The sequence below is a fragment of the Colletotrichum godetiae genome (genome assembly GCF_030913485.1).
Source record: "Colletotrichum godetiae strain CBS 193.32 chromosome Unknown BDP55scaffold_2, whole genome shotgun sequence".
Classification (NCBI taxonomy): Eukaryota; Fungi; Ascomycota; class Sordariomycetes; order Glomerellales; family Glomerellaceae; genus Colletotrichum; species Colletotrichum godetiae.
Genome location: NW_026851250.1, coordinates 92728 through 117899, shown reverse-complemented (window position 1 = coordinate 117899; position 25172 = coordinate 92728). Strand labels below are relative to the sequence as shown.

The following is a 25172-nucleotide window of genomic DNA, read 5'->3' as shown; positions in this document are numbered from 1 at the left end:
GCAATAGGACTGGACGATATAAACAACGGGGATGCCGCCTGCCCGCGTAGTTCACGTAGGTAGTCCACGGTTCGCATCTGAGGAAAGAACAACCTTGACCACCTGCACCTGCACCTTCCTTGAACTTCCACTTGAATGTCATCACTCCTACCCACTTTCAGCATAACGAACCGCACGTCAACAGTCAACGCAAATCATAACATTTTGACTCGATCCCCGCCTCCAAACTTGAAAAAACTCTCCTGAGATCATCGTATCTTTCTTCTCTGACAGCCCGACCTCCTCGACTCAACATCCCACAATACCCAAGCTTTTAACCTATTCTCGAACCTTGCAACCTACGATTCCCTTCCACATCCTATCCCCGCAAAGCCGTTTCAGCTTCGATCTTCGACGACAACAACAACTTGGACCAAAGAAGATACTCTTGTTTACTACTCATTATCTTCTTTTCTTCACCAACATCTCCTTCGGCACGAACCCAGCTTGCGTCCCCTACCGCGCGCTTGTTCAGTGGAGACCACTTTGGACCCTTTAACGACTTCGTCATTCTGATTCTGCCATTCGCCGCAAAAGCAACATTCCATCCAGTCAATCCGCCGCAGAACATACCACAGACAGCTGAGCGCCTGGTTAACACGGATTCAACTCTCCGTCCCGCTGCGCTGTCTTGCCCAGACTCCCCGCCGTCCTACCGCCCACCCAAGACAGGATTCCTCAAGAGGGTTCCACCGCTGACGCTCTGGCTCCCAACCGAGCGGAATACCGGCACGCATCGCACCAATGGCCTTCTTCGCCCAAGGTAAGCCATGCCATTTTCCCATGTTTGCCATGTCTTTCTGTCTTCATGTCCGTCCCCCAAGCACACCAATCTCCATTCCCGTCGCTTTCCATTTTCCATCTCCTCAACCCACTCAGTCCCCCCTCTCTCTCTCTTATGTTCGCTCTGAACCCTTGTCCTCCACTCGTCATTCCACGATGCTTCAGAGAGGAAACTGTTCTCCGCCGCCGGGACACCCGTGCTCTCTCGCAGAACGGAGGCTCCTCCACCTTCAGGTCACTGTACATTTTCCCTTCTCTTGCACCACTTGTTAGTGGTTTTTTTTTGTTGGGACTCTTTTCTCGGGAACTTTCCATGAAAGCCTGAGAATGGTGTGGCACCATCAGAGTTCGGAACATGACACAGCCAAACACCAATCATCATGACTTCTATGTGCGCATTGTGTGCCCGAGTCCCTCATGCAGGTCATCCCAGGCTGCTGCTGGCTGGCTCGCTGCAAGTTGCTGGCTACTGCGAGTTGCTAGGTACTCAGTCTTCCTGCAGACCAAGCAAATCAACCAGTCAAAAGTATCCGTCCAAACTTCACCGCTGGTGTGTGTCTCTGAGCGAGTTTAGTGCTCCGGCTTCTGCGTTTCTTCCTATACTGCTGCATGTCCTCGAACATTTGTTAGCCCTTCCCCGCCTCCCGTGCCGTACTGCCCTGCCCACCCCCAGTCACTGGCTGGCATTGCTGTGCTTTGCTGCGGCCCAGTCATCTCGTCGCTGCTGCGCTCGACTGTGCCTTTGCAAGCGGAAGGCCGAGCCCGAGCGAGCGAACAGCGCAGCGGCAGAGCAGCACCCCAGCGATGGAGCGAGAGCGAACCAGAAACACCACGCAAGTCAGTCCTCGTAGGGATCCCCTCCAGGTCCCCAACCCCGGGCCCATTACCCGCCGTGCACAGGAAATCCAAGAGGCGGAACGACGGTTACGTGTTTCCAGTTGCGGCAAAACAAGAAGAGCCAAAAAAGCATAGGCCAGTGGCCACTCTTCTTCTGACTGCAACCTGCTCTAAATACCGTGTCCCATCCCACCCCTCCCCTTCTTGGCTCCATTCCCGCGGTTAGTTCCAGTACGTTACTTGGCTGTGTTCCCTTCACTGTTGAGGAACAAAAGTACGCCCAGAGGCGGAATACTAGAGCGGAGTCTCGCTTTCTCATTTGCTCATAATTGCTGCTGCTCTCGTCTGGTTCCTGACCTTGCCGTTCCGGTCTCATTAACTGGTCTCGTCTTATTCGGGAGGGTATTCGTAATTGCCCAAGACGCTAAAGGATCAAACGGCAACACTCATCACCGAACTGCCTCCAGCAAAGAAACCCCGACGGCGTCTCGCCCTGTTCTATTTTCCTCTCACCTTTTTTACTTCTCCAAAGTTCAAACTTCTTTGTTCCTTCCTATCTATTACCCAGAATTCCAATTGTTCTGCAGCAGACTTCTTGCTACCTACCCACAACAAAGGGAGCAGCCTCTCTCGGTTCATCTGCCCAACGTTCTACTATTTGCTCCCCGGCTTCTACCCGTCTTAATTACCGCCACCCCCCGACGCTATTCCATTGAATACAGGCCCCAAAAATCTCCCCGCTGCGACCGTAACCTGACCTCCCACCACTTTATTACCGTCGATCTTTCTACCATCGCTTCCCCCCACAATAAACTAAGATCGCATCGTCGCGCAGAGCCTCACACAATGAACAACACGCCACGAAGCCCGTCGACCAAGAGCCAGGCTAGTCTTCGGGACACTGGCTTCCCTGAGCCTTTCAACGGAGGTGAATTCTATGAATGATGGACAAAATTTGTGTTTCATTTACTAATAAACGGCAGAACGCAACACTACACTCCCGCATCCCGACGCCAATCTCTCGCCCAACGCAGTCATCTCGCAGGAGGATCTCGCTGGAAACAGAGCCCGCACACGACGTTCATTCCTGCAAAAGCACAGGCGCACCATCAGCCATGGACGCATCACCCCTCAAATGGAGGCACTCTACAGCAGCGAAGCTCTGGCCGAAGCCGAAGCCGCCATCCTCGACGCAGATGTTCCGTCCAACACGAGCCAGTCTAGTTTGCCGGCTGCGGGACGCATCAGTAGAGACGATGCCGAGAGCATGCTTTCTCACAGCGGCGGCGATCTGTCGCCCGTGACCTCGGCTCGGAGCAACGGACGCAAAGTCAGCCTGTTTAGAAAGCTCGGCTGGTCAAAGCCGTAAAGCCACAACTTCTCCGTTACGAAAGTGAGGAACTACGACACTAGGCGGCGAACTATCGACCCGATGTACCGCGCACACGATTAAACGGCCGAAAAGAATTTGTAAAACAGACACACCACAGCGCAAGCGCGGAGTTTTCTTTTTGACTCGCAGCACGGAGGTTTGGCACAACCGAGGCGGGCTAGGGATTTTGATTTTGGAAATGGAATTGGGATCAGGAGTATTGGGGTGGCACAACATTAGGCCATCATTATGGAGGATACTGGTTCTCTAACTTATCATCACCTTTAAGGACGATCCTGATAGATGAAATACGCATCACGAGGGACAATAACTGAAAGTGATGAACAGCCTATCGTTAAATGGCAGTCATAGTAATTCTATCGATTAGTCGCAAATTTCTTTCACTATGAGATTGGTCTCTTTTTCTCTGTCTTTCAACGTGATTGTCAATTCCTCTAGGTGACATTGATTCTTTTCGAACTCGAGCTACCCTGGCCCTTGAGGCACCCCCCAAGGAAAAGTCAGGAACTCATGATATCACAAGCCAGACCCTCATACCAGAGGTTTCCTCATACCAGAGACCATCAATTACATAGGTCCCTCTTCCCGATTATCTATCCACATGGAACCATCCCACTCAAGGCCTCAACTCACCTCAGCTACCCTCATCTCCCATCATGACTTCAACATCCGAGCTTTAGCTACCCCGGTACGTGGTATAGCTATACGGGCTCAACAGCAACGGAACATGATAATGCTGACCCCGTTTGACGGTGAATACCACCACGGCCTCTGGGAAAAAAGTCTCGTCCTCGCCGCCAAAGTAGGTCGCCGTGTCAAACGTTAGCGTCCAACGGGACGAAGTCACGGAGGAGGTGGCCTCGATCTCGCCGAGGACGTCGTCGAGGGTGTAGACGGGGACCTCGCCCGACGACGTGGCGGAGGAGAAGGGGAGCCAGGACTTGACGCGGCCGTCTTCGTCTGTGGTGGATTCGAATTCCTTGAGGATGCCGGGTGGTGCTGGGGCGCCGGGGGATGCGGTGCCGGCGGTGACGGTGGAGGAGGAGGAAGAGTGAGGGGAGGGGATTGTGGTGGAGAGTTGGACGCGGACGTTGCGGGCTGGTTTTCCGGCTGATGTGTCTAGGACGTGGCAGGTTATGCGGTCTTTTGTCGTGGCCATTTTGGGTGGTGAGGATGGGGTTGTGGTGGTGGTGGTGCTTGTGGTGGTGCTTTGAAGGTCTAGGTTGATTTTGCTTCGCAGGGGCATGGGGAAGGCAAAGATGTGTTTTTTTCCGCCCCTGGTAGAGGTTTGGGCTGAGTTGGGGTGAGTTGAGTGAATGTGAGCGTCGGGTGGGTGGGTGGTGAGAGGTCGAATGAGGTGGGATGAGGTGTGAAGTGAGGCTCACGCTGGATGGCGGGGTAATTCGCCTGGCTGCCTATGTGCGTGTAAGGCGGAATTGCTTGGCTTCCTGCCTGGTTGATGTGGGGCTGTTGCTTTTCTGAGGTAGATATCCTTGGTGTGGCCGCCTTGAAGAAGTACTGGCTTACAGTTGCTGATTCCCAAAAGGAAAAGGTGCAAAATAATTCTGAATATAGATGTAGACCTTGGCGAGGGTTAAAGACGATTTTTGTTCAGTGATATGAGTAGAAAAGAGTATGTAGCCTTTTTTTTTTTTTTCGGGGGACCGAAGTCGGTGCCGGACGGGGGCATCGCAAGGCGCCGTGATGCGATGACGGGGAGAGTAATGGGGACCCATGAATATCATGGTACGGACACGGAGATGGCCCGCCGAGGGGTTTTGGGGGGTTCCTGAGAGAATGGGTCGGCTTGAACAGTAGGTCCCTTGAACTAAAATTGCCTATGGGGAAATCCAGAAAACAGATGTTAAAAGCTCATTCACAATCTTGCACGATCTGATATGGCAGCACATGTCACCAGCGATGCTTAGTATCCTTAGAGGACGAGTATGATTTGTTCCGTCAAATTGAGAGCCTAAGGACTACGCAGGTGAACATGCTGCGCTTCGAAGTGATGGGTACAGCAACTTACACAAGGTGCATTCCACTTGTCGTATGAACGAACTGATGGAAGATACCATTGATTTCCAGCAACGCATCCGTGAGATGGTGGGAGGATGGAGGGCCACAGACAAACCCTCCGGCACATGCCGGGGGAAACAGAACGGGAGGCCCCGGCGGGTGGACATGCTGGAGGCTGGAGTCAGCACCGGAGTTCACTAGGTCTGGGCTTCTGTCACCATACCACAGAAAGCCACGCCCGCCAAATGATGAGCTACGTCATTTGGACCGTGCACACCTCACGATACCAACCGCGCTTATCGCAGGAACCTTGTTTGATCAAGACCAATCAGAGACTTTGTAATTGACGGCAGACCATGATGACGAGCGAAAAGACCTCTTGGTCTCTCAGAGTTTGGTTGAAATACCAAGACGCCAACAACGAGCCAAGAGGAGGCCAAGGAGGCCAACGAGGCCAAGGAAAAGCCAGGAGAGGGCCAGTCCGTTTGGTAAAAGTCGGCATACTCTTTTCCACCTACTAGACTAAAGAATGAGTAAAGTCAATGGCTCTGGAATCTTTTTATTTTGAGTTTTATACCAATGCGACGGTTCGGATACCAAGCGTCCAAGACGCGCCTAGACCACTGACGGTTTTCACAACTGAGTCCTACATAGGAACGATTCCATTTCGAGGCTTCTGGAATGAAGGTCACTGCATCGCCCAACCATGGTGTATTCTATCGTAAGCCTCGTGAAATTGTGCTTTGGTTCAGTCACAAGTCACCGGCGGAAAGAGCTTGCAAGATGGATCTCAACTCGAGCATCGAGACGCAAGCACTAATGGTAGTATTCAATTTGAATTTGGAATGGAACACCTCGTTTTCTTGGTGTTTCTATGCTATGTACCTAATCCACATCTACTCATTCGTGCCAAAAACACCAAGAAGCTTGGCTCGTCCCGGCTGACGTACGGCAACGCGATCCACCACTACGCTCTCACATTGGCACATGAAAAGGGGAAATCACCGCCAAGCAGAGCCAAGTGTAGGATGAGCGCAACACGCATCTTAGCCCGTTTTCATAGCCCAACTCCAAGAAAAGCCCTCTTAGCATTGCATCCAGATAGAGATATAGACACCATGGACGTCCGCAATTTACTCTCGGCTCCCCGTCCTGTTCTCTCTTCATATCTACATCCACATTCCTCTCTCCCCCTCAGTGGCGACGATGAGATAAAGTAGGACGCACACAGACAGACACAAGCAGACGTTACTCCGAGAGAGGGAAAAAATCAACCTGCAAAGAACAAAGGCCTTCATGGCTACCCCAACAAACCACCCCGTCACGAACCCCGAAGAGGGCGTCACATACCTCACCGAAGACGAAATCACCTCCTTCCTCGACGATCTAGACCACAACGACGACGGCTACATCGACTACGCCGAAGTCGAAGCCAAACTCGACGCCGCCCACGACGAGCTCACACCCGCCGGCAAAGTAAAACCTCACCACGTCATCAGTCGCCAGAAACAGTCGTCTCCTTCTTCGTCCCCCTCTGATACCACTTCTCCAGAGAAGCAGACCCAGCCTTCCTCCTCCTCCTCCTCCTCCTCCCCATCGTCCTCAAAAGACGAAAACCGCCTCCGCCATGAATTCCTCCGCTCCATAATGGCCCTCCCCGGCTCCGAACCAGGCACATCCTCCAACCCCACCGCGGACGCCGACGCCCGTACCCACCGCATCCCCCGCGCCGCCTTCGCCGCCCGCGTCCGCGCCTGGAAGATCCCCTCCCTCCAACAAGACGCAGACTCTGAAAAGTCCCAGCGGTCCTTCATCCAACACCTCCGCCTCTCGCGCCGCCTCCGAGCCTACTGGGCCGTCCACGGCCCCGAAATCGCCTTCCTCGCCCTCGTCGCCTCCTCCCTTGTTGCGTTCGGCGTCTGGCAATGCGTCAAATACGCCACCACCACCCAGTACCGCGACGCCTTTGGCTGGGGCGTGGTCATGGCCAAGACGTGCGCCGGCATGCTCTACCCGACCTTCTTCTTCCTCATCCTCAGCATGTCGCGCTACGTCTCCACCATGCTCCGCCGCTCCTACCGCGTCTCCCGCTTCGTCAACTGGGACCTCAGCCAGGCCTTCCACATCAAGATTTCGTGTCTCGCGCTGGCGCTCGCGACGCTACATGCCATTGGCCACCTCACGGGCTCCTTCTACCACGGAAGCCGCCCCGCAAACCAGGACGCCGTCGCCGTGGTGCTGGGCCCGGACGCGGTACCGAGGCCGTACGTGGAATACGTCCGCTCCCTACCCGGCTTCACAGGCCTCACGGCACTAGGCCTCTTCTACCTCCTCGCACTGCTCAGCATGCCAGCCGTGCGACGATGGAACTACGAGGTCTTCCAGCTCGCGCATCTGCTAATGTACCCCATCATCGGCCTCATGATGGCCCACGGCACCGCGGCGCTGCTGCAGTGGCCCATGTTCGGCTACTTCCTCGCCGTCCCGACGCTGCTGATCCTCGTCGAGCGCGTCGTCCGCGTCGGGACGGGCTTCCACAAGATACGAGCGACGCTCACGGTGCTCGACGGCGAGACGGTCGAGGTTGCGGCCACGATCCCCAGCGAGCGCATGTGGAAGTACAGGGCCGGGCAGTACGTGTTCCTGCAGGTGCCTGCCATCAGCGCTTTCCAGTGGCATCCTTTTACCGTCTCTATATGCAAGGGCCGTGAGTTCCGGTTACATATCAAGACGGACGGGAACTGGACGAAACGGCTGCGTGATCTGGGCGGAAAGGGGGAAGGGGCTGCTGCAGCAACGGAGATTGATGTGGGCATCAACGGGCCCTTTGGTGCGCCGGCCCAGCGGTTCTACGACTTCAACCAATCCATTATCGTAGGTTCCGGAATCGGCGTCACGCCCTTTTCGGGTATCCTCGCGGACTTGCAGGCGCGCGATGACGAGGAGCACGGGGGACCGACGCACTCGCATCAGCACCGCACTCATCAACACCGCCACGACTCGGAGACGACCGTCGTCACGGAGAAGAAAGAGGTCAACGGACGTAAGGACTCGGAATCGACAATGGCAACCGCGGCAGCGACAGAGGCCCCGGACGGCAACGACCCAACGAAACCCCCAAACCCGTCAGAAGCCTTCACCTTCGCGCCCGACTACCGCCGCGTAGACTTCCACTGGACAGTCCGCGACCGCAACTACCTCCTCTGGATCACCGACCTCCTCAACTCGGTCTCGCGAAGCCAGGACTGGCACCGCCGCCACGAGGGCCCCTCCCAGCACCTCGACATCCGCATCGCGACGCACGTCACCCAGAAACGCAGGGACATTGTCACGCACGTGTACCGCTGGCTCCTTGAGATGCACCGCACCGAGGAGCACCCAGAGAGCCCGCTTACAGGTCTACTGAACCCAACGCATTTTGGCCGGCCCGACTTTGATGCCATTCTAGACAGGCACTATGAGGATATGCGGAGGTTTCGCGCCAGCAAAAGAATGAAGGCGAATGCCGGCAGCGGGGCGGCCGTAGCCGACAGCATAGACGCAGGGAAGGGAACAGACAGAACCACCCGCAGCGAAAATAGGGACGCTAGAGCCGACGGCCGCGGTAGTACCCGAGGCGCTAGCGGCGAGCGGCGGGACGTGGAGGAGGAGGATGAGGAGCTAAAGGTCGGAGTCTTTTACTGCGGAGCGCCGGTGGTCGGGGAGATCCTGGCAGACAAGTGCCGGCAGCTCACTGTGCGGGGGCGGCACGACGGCAGCAAGATTGAGTATCACTTCATGATTGAAGTCTTTGGGTAATGGATTATTTTTTTCTGCTCCCAGCGCTCTGTAGCTTTCCCCGATAGCTTGGCCCTTGCGGAATGGTTGGATGAGCAGCAACTAGTGATAGTTCGTCGGCTCGCGCTGGCGGGCGCCGGTGTTAGCCAGTGGTCTGAGTTGGTTCTGAGTAAGACCAAACACAAAATAATGAGAAGAACCATCGAGGCACAGAACAGCAACCGCAAGGGAACCGCTCGTAAGTTCGGGATTTTCCTAGAGATCACCACGTTTCCTGTCTCCCCGACAGGCTGACGTGGATTGGCGACGAATCCTATTCAGGCAGGCCACGAGTTAATTGTATGGGACAAACTGCGTTCCCAGTCCCACTACAATGCCTTTCTGTCGTCGTCGTCGTAGTTTTCGTCCAGAAAGTGCACACGCGCGCGCGCGGCCGTCGGAACTCTCGCCTTGCGTGAACGAGGGTATCGAGTCGGGTTCAGGACCGTCTCAACAGACGGACGCGCACCATCGTCTAGGTATCTGTCGTAGGAAAACCTCGTAGCAACCTGCACAGGGAAAGGAAAAAAAAGTTGTCTCCCCGCGTCGGGCTCCTTTCTCCTCTCCCTCTCTCTGTCTCTTTCTCTCCAACCATTATCCCTCGTTGTAAGTCCAGGTCGGCCTTTTTTGCCGATGGGTCCATGAACCTGGACGTTCTCTCTCTTTCCCGCACCGCAAAGTGTTTCTGGTTGGCCATTTTTATTTCTCCGACGAGAGTCCCTGGACAAGGGTCCCAGGGTTCTGATGCCCAGTCGTCTCTGCGGTGAGGTGTATGTTGCGCGACTCGCTGGTCCTCCGGTTCCCACTTGACACACGTCTTGTCTTGGTCTCGCCTTTACGCGCCAGACCTCCCCTACCCTCCTCTCCATCCTCGGCCTTTTACCCCACTCTACCATGGTCTAAATCCGACCATTGTGTGTGAGTGTGTGCCTGGTTTTCGATGCAGTGTTACATTGTCAGTGTTGGACCTTTTTTCCCCCTAGGGCCTAGTGTGCCAAGGGATATGGGGGAGGGGGGGCCAACTCTGACAGGCAGAGGAGACAACGTGAAGGAGGCCAGGAGCCAAGAAGAAACGTTGCGGGGACGTCGATCACGGGCATCAGTAACTGCAGCATGCAGCAGACGGAAGCACGCTCAAGCTTTCGACAGAAAAAAAGCCCTGCAGATTCCACAATGGAGAGGAAAATCTGGCCATTCTTGGCTTTTCCTCCGTATGCCAGACGCCATGTGCCAGAACGGTACCCATGTCGCCGACACGGTCGCGAGCAACGGTAACAGATGCCGCTGCCACTCTTCCCGTCGCCACTACTGCAGGCGAACGGCATGAGAGACTGTGAGAAGGGGCCAAGGACGACGAATGGATGACACACAGAGTTTTCCAGACGACAACAGACCCCGCCGGGACGCTCGAGATGAAATTTTGAGAACAAGCCAACCGTTGCTTGGTCCGGCGACGAGATGACGAGGCCACAAGATGACGAAGCTCGTTGGAAGCCCGCCGTCTAGTCCATTCTCGCCCAAAGATCGTCTGCGGCCGCAAAGGTCCCCTTTTCGACGCTCCGGCCAAGCCAAAGAACACTAGAGTTGAGGAGAAAGGAAGACACCGGACCAAAGGGTTCGTATATACGAGGCGACCTTTCCACACAGTATTCTATTCGATAAGGTGTGAATCGCAGGTTGAGCCATCAAGATATCAACTCGAGACTCCAAGACACGGTACTGCATTGAGCCGCAATCGCCAAGATGTCTTTGCTGATCTACACTGGGCTAGTCAGTTGATCTGGAATGGTGCGAGAATGACTTGGTAGCGTAGGCGGGATGTGCGTTTGGATCTGCTTGCTGTGTTACATCGCGCTTTCGTTCTCTTGGCACACCTGATTGACATTCTGCTGCCAGAGCTTGGTCTCTGCAAGGTTTTGGATTGGGATATAGGCTCGTAGGCTCGCAGGGCCCGTAGTCCAAAAATGGACTCTTTGGTTTCTGGGGCTGTTGTTGAGTGGTTGGCATCGTACGGCGGCGGATTCCCTACCTCTCGCCTCCACCCCCATCCCTCCCCCTAACCCAACCGAACCGACCACTCACAGTACACACGTAGACACAAAATGGTCCTAATCTTGGGGCGACACCATGAGGCCGAGACGACTCAGAGCAGGCTGACCCTGCTTTTCTCCATGGTTTGGTAGCGCTGTCGATCGATCAGCAGTGTTTCGTCGCGTCCGGGCTGGGGTGTCTGAAACGGACAATGCGTGGGCGCTGGGATGGACGTTGGAGAGAGAGGGGCCTGCCAAAACATGCCGTTTGAGCCGCATCTGAGGCACTAAAAGTGCTGGCGGGGGAGGATATCGTAGCAATGGCGGCATCTACATGCCGCATCCTCCATGTGCCGTGGGCAATTCTTCTGGTGGTCGAAAACGTCGTTCATGGGAAAAGAGTCCGTGATGTTTCTTCTTTCGCCCATTAGCGCCCTCCCACTTTCCGAGGAGGGGGGGACACGTCAGGTTTATAGCGTGTAACAACTGTGAATGTCAATGATCACAGATTTTGTAACACATGACTGAGGCTCAAACCAGGGCAATCTGGCCTGTCGACGGCAGGCTTTGCCGCGGGAGTCAAACAGAAGAATACGCCAGAGAAACGGCGCTCGAGCCATGACCACCAACTAGCAATACCACGCCGAGGGATATCCGGGTCAGCAAGCAGGACATTTGACATTTGGGTTTTTGCTTGCTTTCGCCATCCCATTCGGGACCATGCGCTTACTGTAGAAAGAGTAGAGAGCGAAAGAGAGCGAAACCGGGTGTGAGTGGGCACAGCCGGCCAGGCACTGCGTAGCGGAAGAGGGGGTTGAGACATGCCATCTGAAGGACGATTCGTTGGACGGGCGAGCGACTACTCTGGTGTCCAGAGTGCGTTTGGTATGTCGGTTTCGTGCGAGTGCCGTAAAAGAGAGGGGACGCTGGAGATGGGATGAATATCCACGGACGGTTGCGAGCCGGCAGGGGTCGGTGGATGGGAGTCCGCGAGGGGTGTAGGAGAGGGTTTGGTATAAGACTTGGCCACGTCTTCCCCAAAAGCCTCCTCCCAACGGTCCTGTCACCTGCGGTCATCTCATCCTCCCGATCCCTTCACTTCTTCACACTCGCCTTTCTTTTATTGCGGCCGGACCGCCTTTTTTTAAATACCCAAAGCGAATAACCGTTCCACTCCATCAGCCGTCAATATGCAGCTTTCATTCCTCCTCGTTCCCCTTCTGTCCATCACGGCCTTGGCCAAGGATCACAATGGCGGTGGCGGCAAGAACTCGACAGAGGCCCAGTGCAAGCGCTTCCTGAAGGGTGAGAAGTTGGTCAAGATCGCCGGCAACGACACTCTCCTCGCCGAGATCACCAACAACAACGCAACAAAGATCGACTTCATCAAGAAGAAGGCAGCCGAGGTCCAGCCCAAGCTCGACGAGGCCAAGAAGAACTCCACCTTGATGACGACTTGCGACCAGGTTCGCGCTGTTCAGCAGGAGAACGGACAGTGCCGCTTCATGAAGCGCATGGACAAGTTGGAGAAGCTGGTTGCCAACGAGACTGCCCTGAACGCTGTCACCAAGAACAACGCTACAAAGGCCGACAAGCTCAAGGCTTTCGCCCAGAAGGGGCAGGCCAAGCTCACCGACCTGCAGAAGAACACCACTCTCCTCTCCTACTGCTCCATGCAAACCACCAAGGGAGAGTGCAAGCAGATGAACAAGTTGAAGTAAGTGATACCTCGCAGTACGAACCGATGTTCAACGTACTAACCACGCCGGTGCTACAGCAAGCTTGTTGCTCTTTCCAAGAACGACACCGCCCTGAACGATAAGTTCAAGGGCAACACCACCAAGATCGAGAAGTTCAAGGCCAAGGCTGCCAAGCAGGAGGCCAAGCTCAACGCCATGATGAACAACTCAACGCTCATGGGTGTCTGCCAGCAGCTCAAGGCCGGCAAGGGTGGCAAGGGAGGATCCAACAACAGCCAGAACGGTATCGACAGCGGCGCAGCCGGTGTCAGAGCCGCTGGTGCCCTCAGCTTGGCTGCTGTCGTCAGCGTTGTCGTCGGCCTGATGATGTAAATTATCGGATCGGTGTGAGTTGGAACTTGTTTGCGGGGCCTAAACGTGGTCGTCGGTCTCGAGTAACAACGTGGGGGGGGCCGACGCCATTCGCCACGACCTTGATGCATGCGCGCGTCTTGTACAAAACCGCTGTCGATTAGCTGGGGATACATCTTAGTGTTTCACTCATTCGGATGGCTCGACGTAGACCTGACTTGGTCAGTCTGACGTTAGATGGGCTCCAAGCTATGATTTTATTCATATGTAATGAGTGGCTCAAGGGTAATGTGTTGGTAGAGCAAAGAGAAAATTGGAAAGTTACAGTCGTTACCAGGTTGTCGAGTTGTGACCAATGTGTGCTTCGTCTATCCCCAATTCTCAGTAATCGATGCCCAAAGACCCCTGTTTTCTGAGCCAATTTGCCCGATTTCTATGTCAGGCTGTCCATCGCAATTGAGAGGTCGGTGGAGGTTTTCAAAGAGTGAGCAAGTCGGAGATTCGCATGCTCAGGGATGGGGAACCACATGATGGGCATCCTATTAGTCTATGTAATTTCAAAACGCACTGAGTAAACATTAGTATGGTAACTGGAATAGGAATGATCTGATCTTCCTACTTTGCAAAAAGAAACCAGAGGAAATTTGGGAAACAAGTGACTGAGTGCTTAGATTAGCGGCAAAGGAGATGGCGAGTAGCCGTCAAAAGCTTCTGTAAGCGTTTCAGAATTGAGTCTCATAACGCCTCCCCGAATTAGTCTATGCCTCCATGACATTGTTTGATCTACCACACACCTGTGCAATAATTTGGCTCCGTAGAAACAGTCTAAAAGCTTTTGACCCATTCGATTAAAAGAAGAAGAAAACGTCTGTCCTATATGTCGAAGTAGTCGACAGGGACGTCCAGAAGGCCGCTGTCAGTGTCTGTACCGCACGTGACGGCTGCGATTCTCTGCTGCAGCTCATTGTGGAAAGCTGCTTTCTCGGCTGAAGTCCAAGGCGAAATTGATGACCACCGAGTGGAAGCTCTAGCTCGACGTGGCCGGCGACTACCGATCCGGCCGCCCCTTGGTCTGGGGTTGGTTGCTCGGGTCTTCCTGAGATTCGGAATCCTTGGAACATTTTCGTTATGGTTATCCTCCTGTATCTCCGCTCTGAACTTCAGGCTTCTCTGGAAGGTGTGCGCCGTGTTGGAGTTTCCGGAAGGAGACGGACCGGGGGTAGGACAGACATCCTCGTCGTTGATCTCGGCGACGGTAGGGAGCCGAGCGACAGGAGATGCAGTCAGCAGACTCCACGTGGGACTTCGCACACCTGTCGGGAAAGAGTTGTCTACCTCGAAAGATGCGTGCTTGTCGGGAATCTGTCGGTCGATCTCCTTCGCAAGATCAGCCGTTCTGGTCGTTACTTCGCGCGAGGTCTCTCCAGTAGTGTCGTCATCGCTGTGATGAATCAAAGTCTGGATATCATGCGATTGAGATCTCAGGGTTTCAACATAGTCGCTCAGACTTGGAGCAGCCGAGCGAGTAAATTGAGGCAGTGGCGTTACGGGACGGTGTTCTGAATAGGTGCCATGCAGTCGCTCCGTTCCGGTATTTGGCTTTGGCGTCGGTGCCAGGGATCTGCGGAATGGAGAAGCTTCGACGGCGGTACCGACGGATTTTGAGCTTTGGTATGAGCCTATGGATATTGCAGAGGAGAAGGTAGAAGATCTCTGGGACTGCGGCGAGCTTCTCTGGGCTGGTTGAGGTGTAGGGAAGCGACGTTCGCCATCGTCCGAGCCAACTCCGGCGGACATGTTGAATGCGTTGATGGCTGAGATGGTGATACCGAGATTTTTGGAGTACTAATGTGCTAGAAATAGTAGAGATTGCCTGTAGGAAGTCGGAGAATCTCGAGAGGAGAAGCAAAGACGATATGACTGTTGGTAAGTTGGCTCTGGGGGACAATGTGGAGGGAACGGCTGGGAGCGAACGGAAAGGATGGGAAAGAGGGTGAAGAAGGATAACACTTCAAGAACGGAAGGAGTTCCAACTGCGAGACTGCCATCTCAGTCGTTGTTGAAGTGGGAACTGAGCTATCAGATACATAATTTAGGAAGGAGCAGCCGCTTTGAACAACTTCGGGGCCCCTTCCTCGATCTAGAACATCTCAACCGACCACTCTAGCTTCGAGAGAAATTGCCTACATGGAAATATTTGATATAGAGTATGAAGAACTCGAGTTAGGGAATAGGAGATTCTCTTTTGAAAGGTCAGCATTGGAAATCACTCTGATAGTCTTGAGAGCATGTCTTCGCGAGATCCGGTGTCAGAAACCGTAAGAATGTGCTGCCGAGATTTCTCGACCACTGACTGAACCAGAACTTTCGTTAAACACACGAATAGACGAGTAGCTTGTGATAGTCAGCAGTGAACAATGACCAACCTCACCATTGTATGCGTATATCGTACACCTAAAATACTGGAATCTAAAAGGGTAAAATAACCTAATCCCGGCGCCATTCTCCTGTAGAACCGTCATCGTAATTCTCTCCTTCTACGGCAAAGCTCTTGATCGCGCTCGCAGCAGGCCGTTCCGCGGAGCCCTCAACAATCATAGTCTCCACTTTGAGTAACTTGTCGCCCTCGATAATGGGAATCAAAATGCTTTTCCGGTCCTCGTGCTCAAAGAAGGGAGTTCGAAGCACTTCCCAACTCCCATCTTTTATCCCTACAACCCAATTGATGAGCTTCACATTTTTATCGTCCTTCGGTATCCTACTGTCAGCAATTCCTCTGGCTTTTTTATACATTCTCAGTCGTCTGGTATACTGCTTGATGTGCTCCGGCATATCCTCGAGGCATACGGCGTCTACCCGTCCTAACTTGATCCTCTGCTCTTTCTCCCTGGTACGGTAAACCGCAGAGGACCATGCGCCGCCCAGCACGCGCTGCCGCGTCGCGATTTCGTCGGCGGTCCACTTCGACCAAGAAATCTTGCGGTCTTGGTTTGTGATCTTGGGCGCGTGCGGAGGTTCTTTGAATATGTTCCGGAAGTCCTGGATGGCAGCTGTCCGACTGACGCTCACGTACGGAGGGACGTGGAGACCTTGACGTAGGCCGTCGACGAGCATCTCGGCAGCCTGCGGCGTGACAATGTCGAGGAGCTCCTGCGTGCTGCATTTCTCCGGGATCGGGAAGCCTGGCAACGGTGTCTGGGCGAGAATGTCACCATGATCAAAGTTCCTGTGGTCCAGGGTTTGAAGCGTGATGCCTGTGTGAGTGCGCCCTTGCAGGAGCGTATGTTGGAGGGGCGCGGGGCCGCGGAAGCTGAGGGTTTGGTAATGAGAGGCTGTGTGACGAGATGGAGGCAACGTGGATGAACTTACTCTGGAAGGAGTGACGGGTGAACGTTCAATCCTCCATACTTTGCCATCTTGAGTAATCTCGGTGGCACGAAGAGGCCAAAGGAGACGGCAATGATGAGATTGAAATCCTTGGGCGGCTACGCATGTCAGTTTTATGGCACTTGGGTGATGGGAAAAAGGAGACCCATTACCTGCCACTTGGTAAATGTGTCTCTCACGTGAATTGGTAACTTGAGTTGCTGAGCGAGGGTCTTCAACGGAACTATTACCAGTTGTCAGCTCACTTAACATCCAATCTCATCAACCTCACGAGAGTCGAGACAGCGCGCACATACCCTCACGAACATTTTTCATCCCTCTCCCCGATGGCTTGCTCGGCCGAACAACGACTTCCAGCGATTCAATTAGTCTCGGGTTCTTCTTCCTTTCCACGGTTAGCGCGGTCAGCGCCGCGCAGCTGAAGTCGTCTGAGCCGCAGAAGAGGATCCGGAGCGGGTCCGAGACGCGCCCGGCGCCGGTCGTTGCGCCGGAATAGAATCGTGGACCTGGCCGGCACGTCGTTGCAGCTGGCACCCGCGCAAAGGCGGCTGGTCTGAGGGCCAGCCACGTCATGATGTCGAAGGATTGTTCCAGTTATTGAAAAATCATTATAAGTCGTGTGAGGTTTCTCGCTTCAATCGACGCATCTTTCCTTTCTTTTTTTTCGATGGCCTTCGACGTCTGCTGAGCTGCTGAGTAAAAGTGGAGCTCAAACCCGGGTTGGCGCATGACTTTGCTGGTTTAAAGGTTTAGGGTGTACATGCATTTGAACACTTTATGCATTTGGCGGTGTGAACTTCCTTGGGATGTCGGAAGTACTAAAACAATTCCAGGCTGGTGGTTGGAAATGGACCTTGGTGAACGCACAGATAGCCAGAAATAACGAAAGTAAGTAATACATTTTCCAAACTGAGGAAGAGAAAGAATTATTTGACTTGGCTGAAGTTGTAGACTGCAACTTCTGATGGTCCATTCTCATAGGTTTCCATCTCACAACATCAGTTCCATGTTGTATTGCACAGAATAATTTCACCAAGTGCATTTGCAGAGATGCAATGATTCAATATTGGTACTCTAGATTCGTTCCTGCGTCGACTCTCCTACGAAACCGCCCAGTCGCACGCAACGACCCATCTACCATCTTGCAGCTTAATCTCCCATGCAGGTTGCGAGATTGCAACGACGCTGCCTACTATAACAGGAGCCTTCTGTCCTAAGCCTGTCAACTGTCCCTCGCCAGCTAGCATAAGCCGTGCTGCAATCTCCTCTCTTGCATCCCCGTCGCCCATAATCCTGCGTCCCCGGACAAGGTACATCCTGTTTCCATGACAAACTTCGTCAACGGCGATACTCATGACCAGGTCCGCCGGGCGGTCACCGCCTGTCCATCCCTTGACCTCTGCTAGCCATGTCTGCAGCTCTGCTGCGAGCCCCCCGGCGACGTACTTTGCGCCTCGTCGCTGTGGCGAAAAAGCCTCCGGTAGACCTTCTTGCCGAATAACTTCAGATTCAGATACCTTGAAGCGGGGGGCGCGATGAAAGGTCGGCTGAGTCTTGACTGGGTCCCCTGTAGTGCGCTGAGGCATGGCCAAGTCGTCGTCCATATCGGGTGTGCCCCTGTCGAGTGGAAACTCATTGTCGGCATCTAGCAGCTGCTCGTCCCCAGATTCACTTTCTCCGGGAAGAGGTTCTTCCTCTTGATATCCCATGGCCACATCTTCTTTGGGCTCCTCATGCCAGCTCAAAGCTGGCGAGACCGAAATCCTTCTTCTCTTTGGTGTTCTCTCCTCCGTCTCGCTGTATGGAACACTAGGCGGCTCTGACTCGATCTCAATCGAATCGTTCACCGCGACAATCATCGGCGGAAGTTCATCCTGGTCTTCCTCCGAAGGCAAATCGCTGCCGACATCAGAGTCGATGTCAATCCTATGATTCTGCCTCTGCGTCCCAGCCCCTAGCGTTGGTCGTGTCGCCGAGACGGGCGCGTCTGTCGGGGAACTATCCAGAGCATCGTGGATCGGGTCTCGATGTCTCGACGGCCGGAGCGAACCAGGGAAGACGGGCGTTGCGGGAGGTCGCTGGGTCGACGACGGAGGGGCGAATCGGGCCGTGGGTTGAAAGCGCTGGCTGCCGGCGAAGACGGGTGGGCCGCTTCCTGGTGTGTGCTGCTGCGACGCCGGAGGTCTTTTTGAAAGCAGAAATCGACGAGGTGTTGGTGTCTGCAAATGAGAAGGTTAGTGACGAGAGATCGCGACGAAGGTGTTGGAGGACTGACTGATGGCGGTGGTTGCGTCATTGGGGTCAGCCAAATGGACCACGTCTTCGTCTTGGATATCCAGAGGCGAGAAGAGGCGCGGTCATCGCGTAGGTCTTCTCCCTAGAGATGTGTATTTTCAAGCGAGTTAGGCAGGAGTCTCGACGCTGATTGAGTTGATGTGTACTCCGTCGGCACAAGCTGGCGATGGACGGTCGCGTTAGGCGCAAGGAGTCGCGTTGAGCACTGCAGGCGTCATCGCCGAACATGGTAGGTGGGGGTTATTAACATCTCCTACGTGCATAACCCCACTATGCGATCACCTCAACACCTCATCACGACAACTTTTGACAGCTTTTCGATTTTGGAAGATGTACGGAATCGAATGGCTTCAGAAATTGGAATGTTTCAATTTGATGATCAAATTGGGTTACGTTATGGCCTATTCTCGTTAACGGGGCGGGCGTATAGTATTCAGATAGTCGAGGACATGATTATAATACTAAGGACTTCATCCATTAGAGAACGGTTCTGTCTGGTCATACGCAATAATCTATCTTCGAAGTGATCTACTCTCACGTGAGACTTTGACCTAACTATCTTGATTGACGCTTTACAAGTAAGTCAACTCGAAATTCATGTTCCTTCAAATGCAAGTTTCCCGCGATTCGTTTGGTGTAAACCGAAGCCCCGTGCATTTCTGTTGGTGTTTTGCAACAAAGACAGAGGAAGACTTCGAACCAGTATACTGATATGCATGATGTTTAGCTAAAGAACTAAGGTAGATATGCGGAACGCTTCGTTACCCAACAATGTCAAGCTGTCAATTTGGTCAGCTCAGATTTCACAAGACACATTTCCCGACCGATCGGATGACAGCCCCCTCCCGACTTCACTGCGATTTTAACTCTATCAGAAGCAATCTAGGTACTACGGAAACTCCGCCATAACCAACTTGAAATAAAGAGACAAATACTTCATCCTAAACTTCGACATCAATCGAATCCTCTTGCGTAAGTAGCAACATTCCATGAATAATACATCACCGGAATGTCTCACGCCGGCCAGGATCCAACTGCCGACCCAACATCAAATGCCCAGCGGGAACAAGGACAAGCCCACCTACAGATACGATCAAACGCTCCCCATATCAATCCGATACCAACGCAGATCGCATACCACAACCGCACGTCGCAAGCCGCGCGCATGGCCAAGATGCGAGGAACATTCAGAACCCGTACGCGGCACGCAAGTATCCTGCCAGCCTACCAAACCTTGCCTTGCCTTATCCCATCACTGCAACACAAGAAGTTGACGTGGCTCGGGGCGCCGGCTGCCCGCAGCACGGCAGCTGTAAGTCCTGTATCACGACATGGCATGTATCGGAGAATATCTGTATCATAATCTATACTCACACGCCCCTCCTTTATGGCATGAGAGGGCTGCGGTGTAACGGAATGGGCTGGCCGTATCCGCCACAGATTCACATTCACCCGAAGCCGCTTCACATTAGATAGATGTCCATCCTACCAGCACAGAGCACGATCTGCCCAGTTCGAACGTCGATTACGAAGTGACCTATCATTATGTAGTATGAACAGCTAGCTACTCAAGTCTTCTTCCGCGCATCCCACCTCCTAACAATATCCCCCACAAGATCCCGCCCACTCTCAACCCCTTCAATCCTCAACCCCTCCGCCTCAACCCTGCCTTGCCGAATCCTCGCCTCGGCAACAACATCTCCCACAGGCCTCTCCCCCATAGCCCTCGCACAAGAAAGCTCCAGCTGCCGAAGCGTGATACCAAGCCCTCCAACCAGGACATTGACCAGCGCCAGAAGAACCCTCAGAAGCGCAAGCGGCACCTCGAGGACCACCCTCGGCAAGCTTCTTCTTCTCTCGCTTCCCTCCTTTCTTCTCATCGCTAGGAAGTGCGCCGGCTGCGTCACAGCTGAAGCGAGCTCGACAAAGGGCGCGGATAAGAGGAAGAGGAGCATCCGCGGGTAGGAATAGAGCCGCGGGTTACTCGCGTAGAGCTTTGGCTCGAAAGGCGAGGCGAGTTCGTAGAGGATGAAGTCGAGTAGGTTGAAGAGACCAAACGCCACGGCGGCTAGAATCGTGAAGGGAGCTTTAGATACCAATAGTCAGTCAAAATCTCATCCACAAGAGTGATAAAAGATCGCAATCACGGGAATCACGGGGAAGGCAGCAGAACTCACCTCTCAAAACATGAAGCCCCAACCTCCCCCATCTGCCCGTCCTCCCATCCGCAGCAATATTCCCAAACGCCTTTTGCACCCCGAGAATCAACCCCGTCACCGGATCCCCAGGCCCGGTCAAATCAGGCCACTTGACCACCTCCAACACCCTCAACTCCTCCCTCCTCACCCTCCCACCCTCAACAAGAACATGCGCTGCAACAGCAGACAACTTCCTCTCCCCGCCTCCTCCCTCTGCCCCTGACATCACCCTCCAAACAGCAGGCCGTCCATCATAAACAACACACCTCCCCACCCTCTCATAAACCCCAACCGTCTCAAGCACCCTCTCAACACAAACCTCCTCCCCAGGCCTCTCCCCCTTCACCTTCACCGCAAACCTCTCCGCGGCAGCAGCGTAACCCGGCTTCAAAAGCTCCCTCAGCCCTTCCTCAAACCTCTCGCAATTCATCTCCGCCAAGCCATACTTTGCTTCAGGCCCACATCCGACAGCGTGGATCCTCGTGCCCCAGAAAGGCTGGTCCCCGGCAACAGGCACAACGAGCGTAGGCCGCCCGCTCCGGAGCGCCATGGCCGTCGTCCCGCTTCCCCCGTGACACACCACGGCCCTGACCCGAGGAAATAACCACGCGTGCGGCGCCTCGTCGACGATGAAGATGTGTGACATGTCTCTCTTCCCACCGGCACCATCACCATCACCCCCCTTCCCATCCCGTCCAACCTCCTCCTTGACCAAATTAGACCACCCCTTCCCAACAACAGCCCTGACCCCAACCCTCCTTGTCGCCTCAAATATTCCCTCAAACACGTCCTGCGCATTCGCAAACGACATGCTCCCAAAACCGATATACACCGGAGGCGTCTCCGGATCGGCCTCTAGGAACGCAACCAACTCCGGAGACGGTGTGTAATCTGACGGCACATCCTCGAATACGAAGCCCGCAACGTCGATATTGTCCGCCCAGTCCTTCGGCTTCGGGAGGAGTCTCGGCGACTAGAGGTATGTGCAGGGAACGTTCATCCTGTTGTACTGGCTCAGCCACCAGGCGGGAGACATGCTCTCCAGGCCCATTACATTGACGCGGATGTCGTTGATGACGGATTTCATCGTCTCGAGGAACCTTGTCGTAGGTGTGTTAGTTGAACGAACACCTAGTAAGGCCCCCCCTGTCTGAGATACCACTTCGTCGTTCCATAGTCACCCTGATCAAGGAACAAGATACCCCTCCGGAGGCGGAGGGGGCCAGTTGACATAGAACAAAACGTAAAAGAAAAACGAACGAAGAGAAGGAGAAGGGAAAACTCACATAAAATCCTGAACCCACCAAGACAAAACATTCTTCCCCTTACTAGGCCCCTTCAAAGCCCACCCAGCTTGCGAATGCGGCACCTCCTTCGAAAAGATCCTCGGATTCATCCCAAACAAATGCAACGGCACGCCAAGCCTCACCGCCGCAGAGGTCTGGTTATACACATGCATCGTAGACATGATCAAATCCGCCACAAACGCTCCCTTCTCCCCTCCTCCTTCTCCTCCTACTTCTCCCCTTGCACCCTCGCTCTCCTCCCCGTGATCAAACCCAAACCCATCAACACAAGCCCCCCACCACCGCTCCCCCATTTCCCGAAACTCCTCCCGAATAACCGGCACAAGCTTCCCCAGCTCCTTTTGCGGAAGCAACCTCCTCTCCATCATGGTCTTGATGTCCGTCCTGCCGATCCCGTAAAATCCCACACCTTCGGCCTCGACGGCGGCGCGGTACGGCGGGTGGCTCGCGATACGGACGCGGTGGCCGTGGCGGCGCTGTAGGAGTTTTGCGACGGCTAGGGAGGGTTGGAGGTCGCCGCGTGAGCCCATGAAGAGGATGACGATGTTGAGGCGCATCTTGCCCGGCTGAAGACCCGGGTCTGGCGTTGACGTCGGCATGTTTTTGGAGGTTGATGCCGCGGCGCTGGAGTAAGCCTCTTGGTTCAGGCTTTGCTTTCCGAGGGACATGATGACCTAGGATGAAACCCCGCGAATGACAGTGATCGCGTCGTAGTTGAAGCAAGCTCGCCTACTTCTATCCATCAATTTACAATTTTAAAGAATCAAAGGCATAGTGATAATAAGTGACGCGGGTCTTCACGTTGTACGGCCTACGGTCTCTGCTCGGTGATTGCTTCTCCTATTCCTCCGAAATCTTACGTGAGGCGCTAATTAAACCTAGGTTCTTTATTGCAATGGCGCAAGCCAATAAGAAGCCTCAATACACGATTGCCCAGGCTCGGAAATATTTAGGCACCCAGGCTGGACGAAGAAAAACTCCGAAGTTGTAGTCAAATCAGCAACAACCGTCCGGAGGAAACAATCTCGACTTCCGTGTTCATGTCTATCCAGCAGCCCGTGACCCGCAAATTCCACGGGGGGCCGGCCCCGCGATGGTAGTGCGGGTGGTCGCTGGACACAACCCGGGCCTTTGCTTCCGGAAGGGGTGGGGGGCCCTACGGATACTGCGAGTTGTGTTCGGGGAGCTCTCGGCGTCCCATGGAGGCCAGGAAACAACAAAAAAGAGTTGCACATGTCGTCTCTTATTCGGATTCGCCACCTTCATCTTCACTCACGGACCAACCCGCCCTCGTCATCTCTTCAAAAAAACAAAAAGGATGTGTGTGTGTGGTTGTCACAGGTCAATCAAGGCATATGTTCTCTGGTCAGTTTTGTTCTTTTCGCCATACTGGACAGATTCAAAGTTCAGACCGCACGCCGAAAGGTGCCCTGATCCCTGGTCTCTTCAGGCCGCCGATGCGAAGGTAAAGAGGAGAAGAGAAAAGTGAGGTAGGTAGAGGAGCACAGGTAGGTGCGCGATCGGACGTGCCCTCCTTTTGCTTTCTCTCTCTTTCTTCCTCTTGTCTCTTGTGGCCCGACTTCCCGACTTCCCATCTTTTCGGTTTCGCCATCAGACGATGACACATGTGAGACCTTAACGCCGGATGGGAAAGTTGAGAAAGACCGACAGGGAAAAATTGGAGTTACATCTGTCCACCACGTCTGAAGTTTCCTCGGTCGGTTGACGCAAGGGGCAAATGACAATGGAGAGAAAGAGAGGAAAGGTCTGATGGTCTAATGGACAGGCTCTTCTCTCAAACCGTTGCTGTGAGACGCACAGCAACGCTACGACGTTACGACCGACTGACTCGAAAGGGAAACCCGATGTTGTTCTTGTCTCAAGCGGTCGCAATTTCGTTCAAAGGGCTTAGCGAAGGGCACTCCTCGGCTTCCAGAATACGAAAAGAATGAAACAAACGCCGTTGCCCAGAGGCACCGGGGGCCAGACAGTTGTCTTGCGGCTTGTTGTGCTCACGGGCCCTTCGATGGAAGCTCTCAGTCTTCTATATTCGGCAGCGGCGTTTGTCTCAAGGCGCGGATGGAAATTGGAGGATCTTGTGGGGGATGAGATAGCGGCTGAACTGACCGATGGCGGTCCGGTAGATCGAGTTCGCTTGCTCAAGCATTCGGCTCAACATCACGGACGACTGTCTGCCTGCCTGACTCGCTAATCTGCGACCATGCTGGTGGCCGATGGTCACAGTCGATGATGAGCGGACCACAAGAAAACATGAGTTGACTTGTCGTGTCGTGCATGCCGCCATAGCCATGGTCATAAGCCTCATTTGGCATCTGAGGCCTTCAAACACTTTTTTGTGTGCACAATGGCTTTGAGACACGCTTAAAGCCTTCGAGCAACACCGCATGCCGCCGCGCGACTATTGATCAAGGCATTTGCATCCTGTCGAGCCAGGTACGTAAAGAGCACGCAGTAGGCCAGGCGCAACCAGACCAAGGTTGGTTAACCTTAACGTTAGCGGCCTTCCACTGCAGGCACCTGACACGCCTCTGCCGACCGCTCGCACGTACTGGCGCATACGGGCCATGTTGGTCTCGCGGAATATTTTGTGATTCGGGCACCGACGGGGATTAGCAAGGCGCCGCCACTGCAACGTATGTGTAATGGCGCATGGCCGTAAGCAAAATTTGGGACGGCGTCGGTCCACATCACTTCCAGCGTCGCAGTCGCAAGGAACAGGCCGCTGAAGAATACTCCTCGTCCCCTCGTCGTTCGAACTCTTGGGGCCACCAGAAAGATCCGCGAAGAAGGGAGGGACACCAAAATTGGAGATGGTGTGAAGCTCGTGCTGGCAAATGACAGCGACAAGTGGCAGTGGCTTGGATGAGTGGCACTGGAGTAGGTCCCGAGTCTTTCTTCGTATCATGATGGCATTAGTGCAGAGGATAAAAGTTGAGATGAAACCATTGTAAATCACTCGAGACCGGGGTCCGAGGGTGCAAGCTTGAGAGGTTGTC

The 25172-nt window shown here is 54.1% G+C and overlaps 9 protein-coding genes across 9 annotated transcripts; 3 read left to right on the top strand and 6 right to left on the bottom strand.

Annotated features, from left to right (window-relative positions):
* Nucleotides 1–2505: 2505 nt before the first annotated feature.
* On the top strand, nucleotides 2506–3028 carry BDP55DRAFT_722788 (uncharacterized protein; the record flags this gene model as incomplete). The annotated part of the gene is made up of 2 exons (XM_060578647.1): nucleotides 2506–2587; nucleotides 2643–3028. 2 exons carry the CDS (start codon nucleotides 2506–2508, stop codon nucleotides 3026–3028), a joined length of 468 nt encoding a protein of 155 aa, XP_060435975.1.
* A 700-nt stretch (nucleotides 3029–3728) lies between these two features.
* BDP55DRAFT_722787 (hydroxyisourate hydrolase) lies at nucleotides 3729–4211 on the bottom strand (the record flags this gene model as incomplete). The annotated part of the gene is made up of 1 exon (XM_060578646.1): nucleotides 3729–4211. One exon carries the CDS (start codon nucleotides 4209–4211, stop codon nucleotides 3729–3731), a length of 483 nt encoding a protein of 160 aa, XP_060435974.1.
* Nucleotides 4212–6082: 1871 nt separating this feature from the next.
* Nucleotides 6083–9043, top strand: BDP55DRAFT_121886 (FAD-binding domain-containing protein). The gene has a single exon (XM_060565456.1). It carries the CDS (start codon nucleotides 6368–6370, stop codon nucleotides 8867–8869), a length of 2502 nt encoding a protein of 833 aa, XP_060435973.1. The 5' UTR covers nucleotides 6083–6367; the 3' UTR covers nucleotides 8870–9043.
* Nucleotides 9044–9216: 173 nt separating this feature from the next.
* Nucleotides 9217–9783, bottom strand: BDP55DRAFT_625818 (uncharacterized protein; the record flags this gene model as incomplete). The annotated part of the gene is made up of 1 exon (XM_060571539.1): nucleotides 9217–9783. The coding sequence occupies one exon, from the start codon at nucleotides 9781–9783 to the stop codon at nucleotides 9217–9219; it is 567 nt and encodes a 188-aa protein (XP_060435972.1).
* A 2324-nt stretch (nucleotides 9784–12107) lies between these two features.
* Nucleotides 12108–12989, top strand: BDP55DRAFT_625817 (uncharacterized protein; the record flags this gene model as incomplete). The annotated part of the gene is made up of 2 exons (XM_060571538.1): nucleotides 12108–12634; nucleotides 12695–12989. The coding sequence occupies 2 exons, from the start codon at nucleotides 12108–12110 to the stop codon at nucleotides 12987–12989; spliced, it is 822 nt and encodes a 273-aa protein (XP_060435971.1).
* Nucleotides 12990–13841: 852 nt separating this feature from the next.
* BDP55DRAFT_743140 (uncharacterized protein) lies at nucleotides 13842–14765 on the bottom strand (the record flags this gene model as incomplete). Its single annotated transcript, XM_060580483.1, has 1 exon — nucleotides 13842–14765. The coding sequence occupies one exon, from the start codon at nucleotides 14763–14765 to the stop codon at nucleotides 13842–13844; it is 924 nt and encodes a 307-aa protein (XP_060435970.1).
* A 690-nt stretch (nucleotides 14766–15455) lies between these two features.
* BDP55DRAFT_539991 (formyl transferase) lies at nucleotides 15456–16928 on the bottom strand (the record flags this gene model as incomplete). Its single annotated transcript, XM_060568080.1, has 4 exons — nucleotides 15456–16278; nucleotides 16338–16453; nucleotides 16508–16578; nucleotides 16652–16928. 4 exons carry the CDS (start codon nucleotides 16926–16928, stop codon nucleotides 15456–15458), a joined length of 1287 nt encoding a protein of 428 aa, XP_060435969.1.
* A 106-nt stretch (nucleotides 16929–17034) lies between these two features.
* BDP55DRAFT_642102 (uncharacterized protein) lies at nucleotides 17035–18849 on the bottom strand. Its single transcript, XM_060573437.1, has 2 exons — nucleotides 18631–18849; nucleotides 17035–18574 (listed from the first exon to the last, which is right to left on the bottom strand). Exons 1-2 carry the CDS (start codon nucleotides 18649–18651, stop codon nucleotides 17456–17458), a joined length of 1140 nt encoding a protein of 379 aa, XP_060435968.1. The 5' UTR covers nucleotides 18652–18849; the 3' UTR covers nucleotides 17035–17455.
* Nucleotides 18850–20218: 1369 nt separating this feature from the next.
* BDP55DRAFT_689356 (glycosyltransferase family 28 domain-containing protein) lies at nucleotides 20219–22712 on the bottom strand (the record flags this gene model as incomplete). The annotated part of the gene is made up of 6 exons (XM_060576730.1): nucleotides 20219–20736; nucleotides 20828–21500; nucleotides 21549–21821; nucleotides 21843–21948; nucleotides 22135–22348; nucleotides 22424–22712. 6 exons carry the CDS (start codon nucleotides 22710–22712, stop codon nucleotides 20219–20221), a joined length of 2073 nt encoding a protein of 690 aa, XP_060435967.1.
* Nucleotides 22713–25172: the final 2460 nt, after the last annotated feature.

What these genes read in the sequence shown, in the direction of transcription:
- BDP55DRAFT_121886 (XM_060565456.1), top strand. Translation starts at nt 6,368, where the DNA reads ATGGCTACCCCAACAAACCACCCCGTCACGAACCCCGAAGAGGGCGTC.
- BDP55DRAFT_642102 (XM_060573437.1), bottom strand. Translation starts at nt 18,651, where the DNA reads ATGACGCAACCACCGCCATCA. An exon ending in TGACGCAACCACCGCCATCA is followed by an intron (nt 18,575 to 18,630) that starts GTCAGTCCTCCA and finishes TCTCATTTGCAG; the next exon opens with ACACCAACACCTCGTCGATT.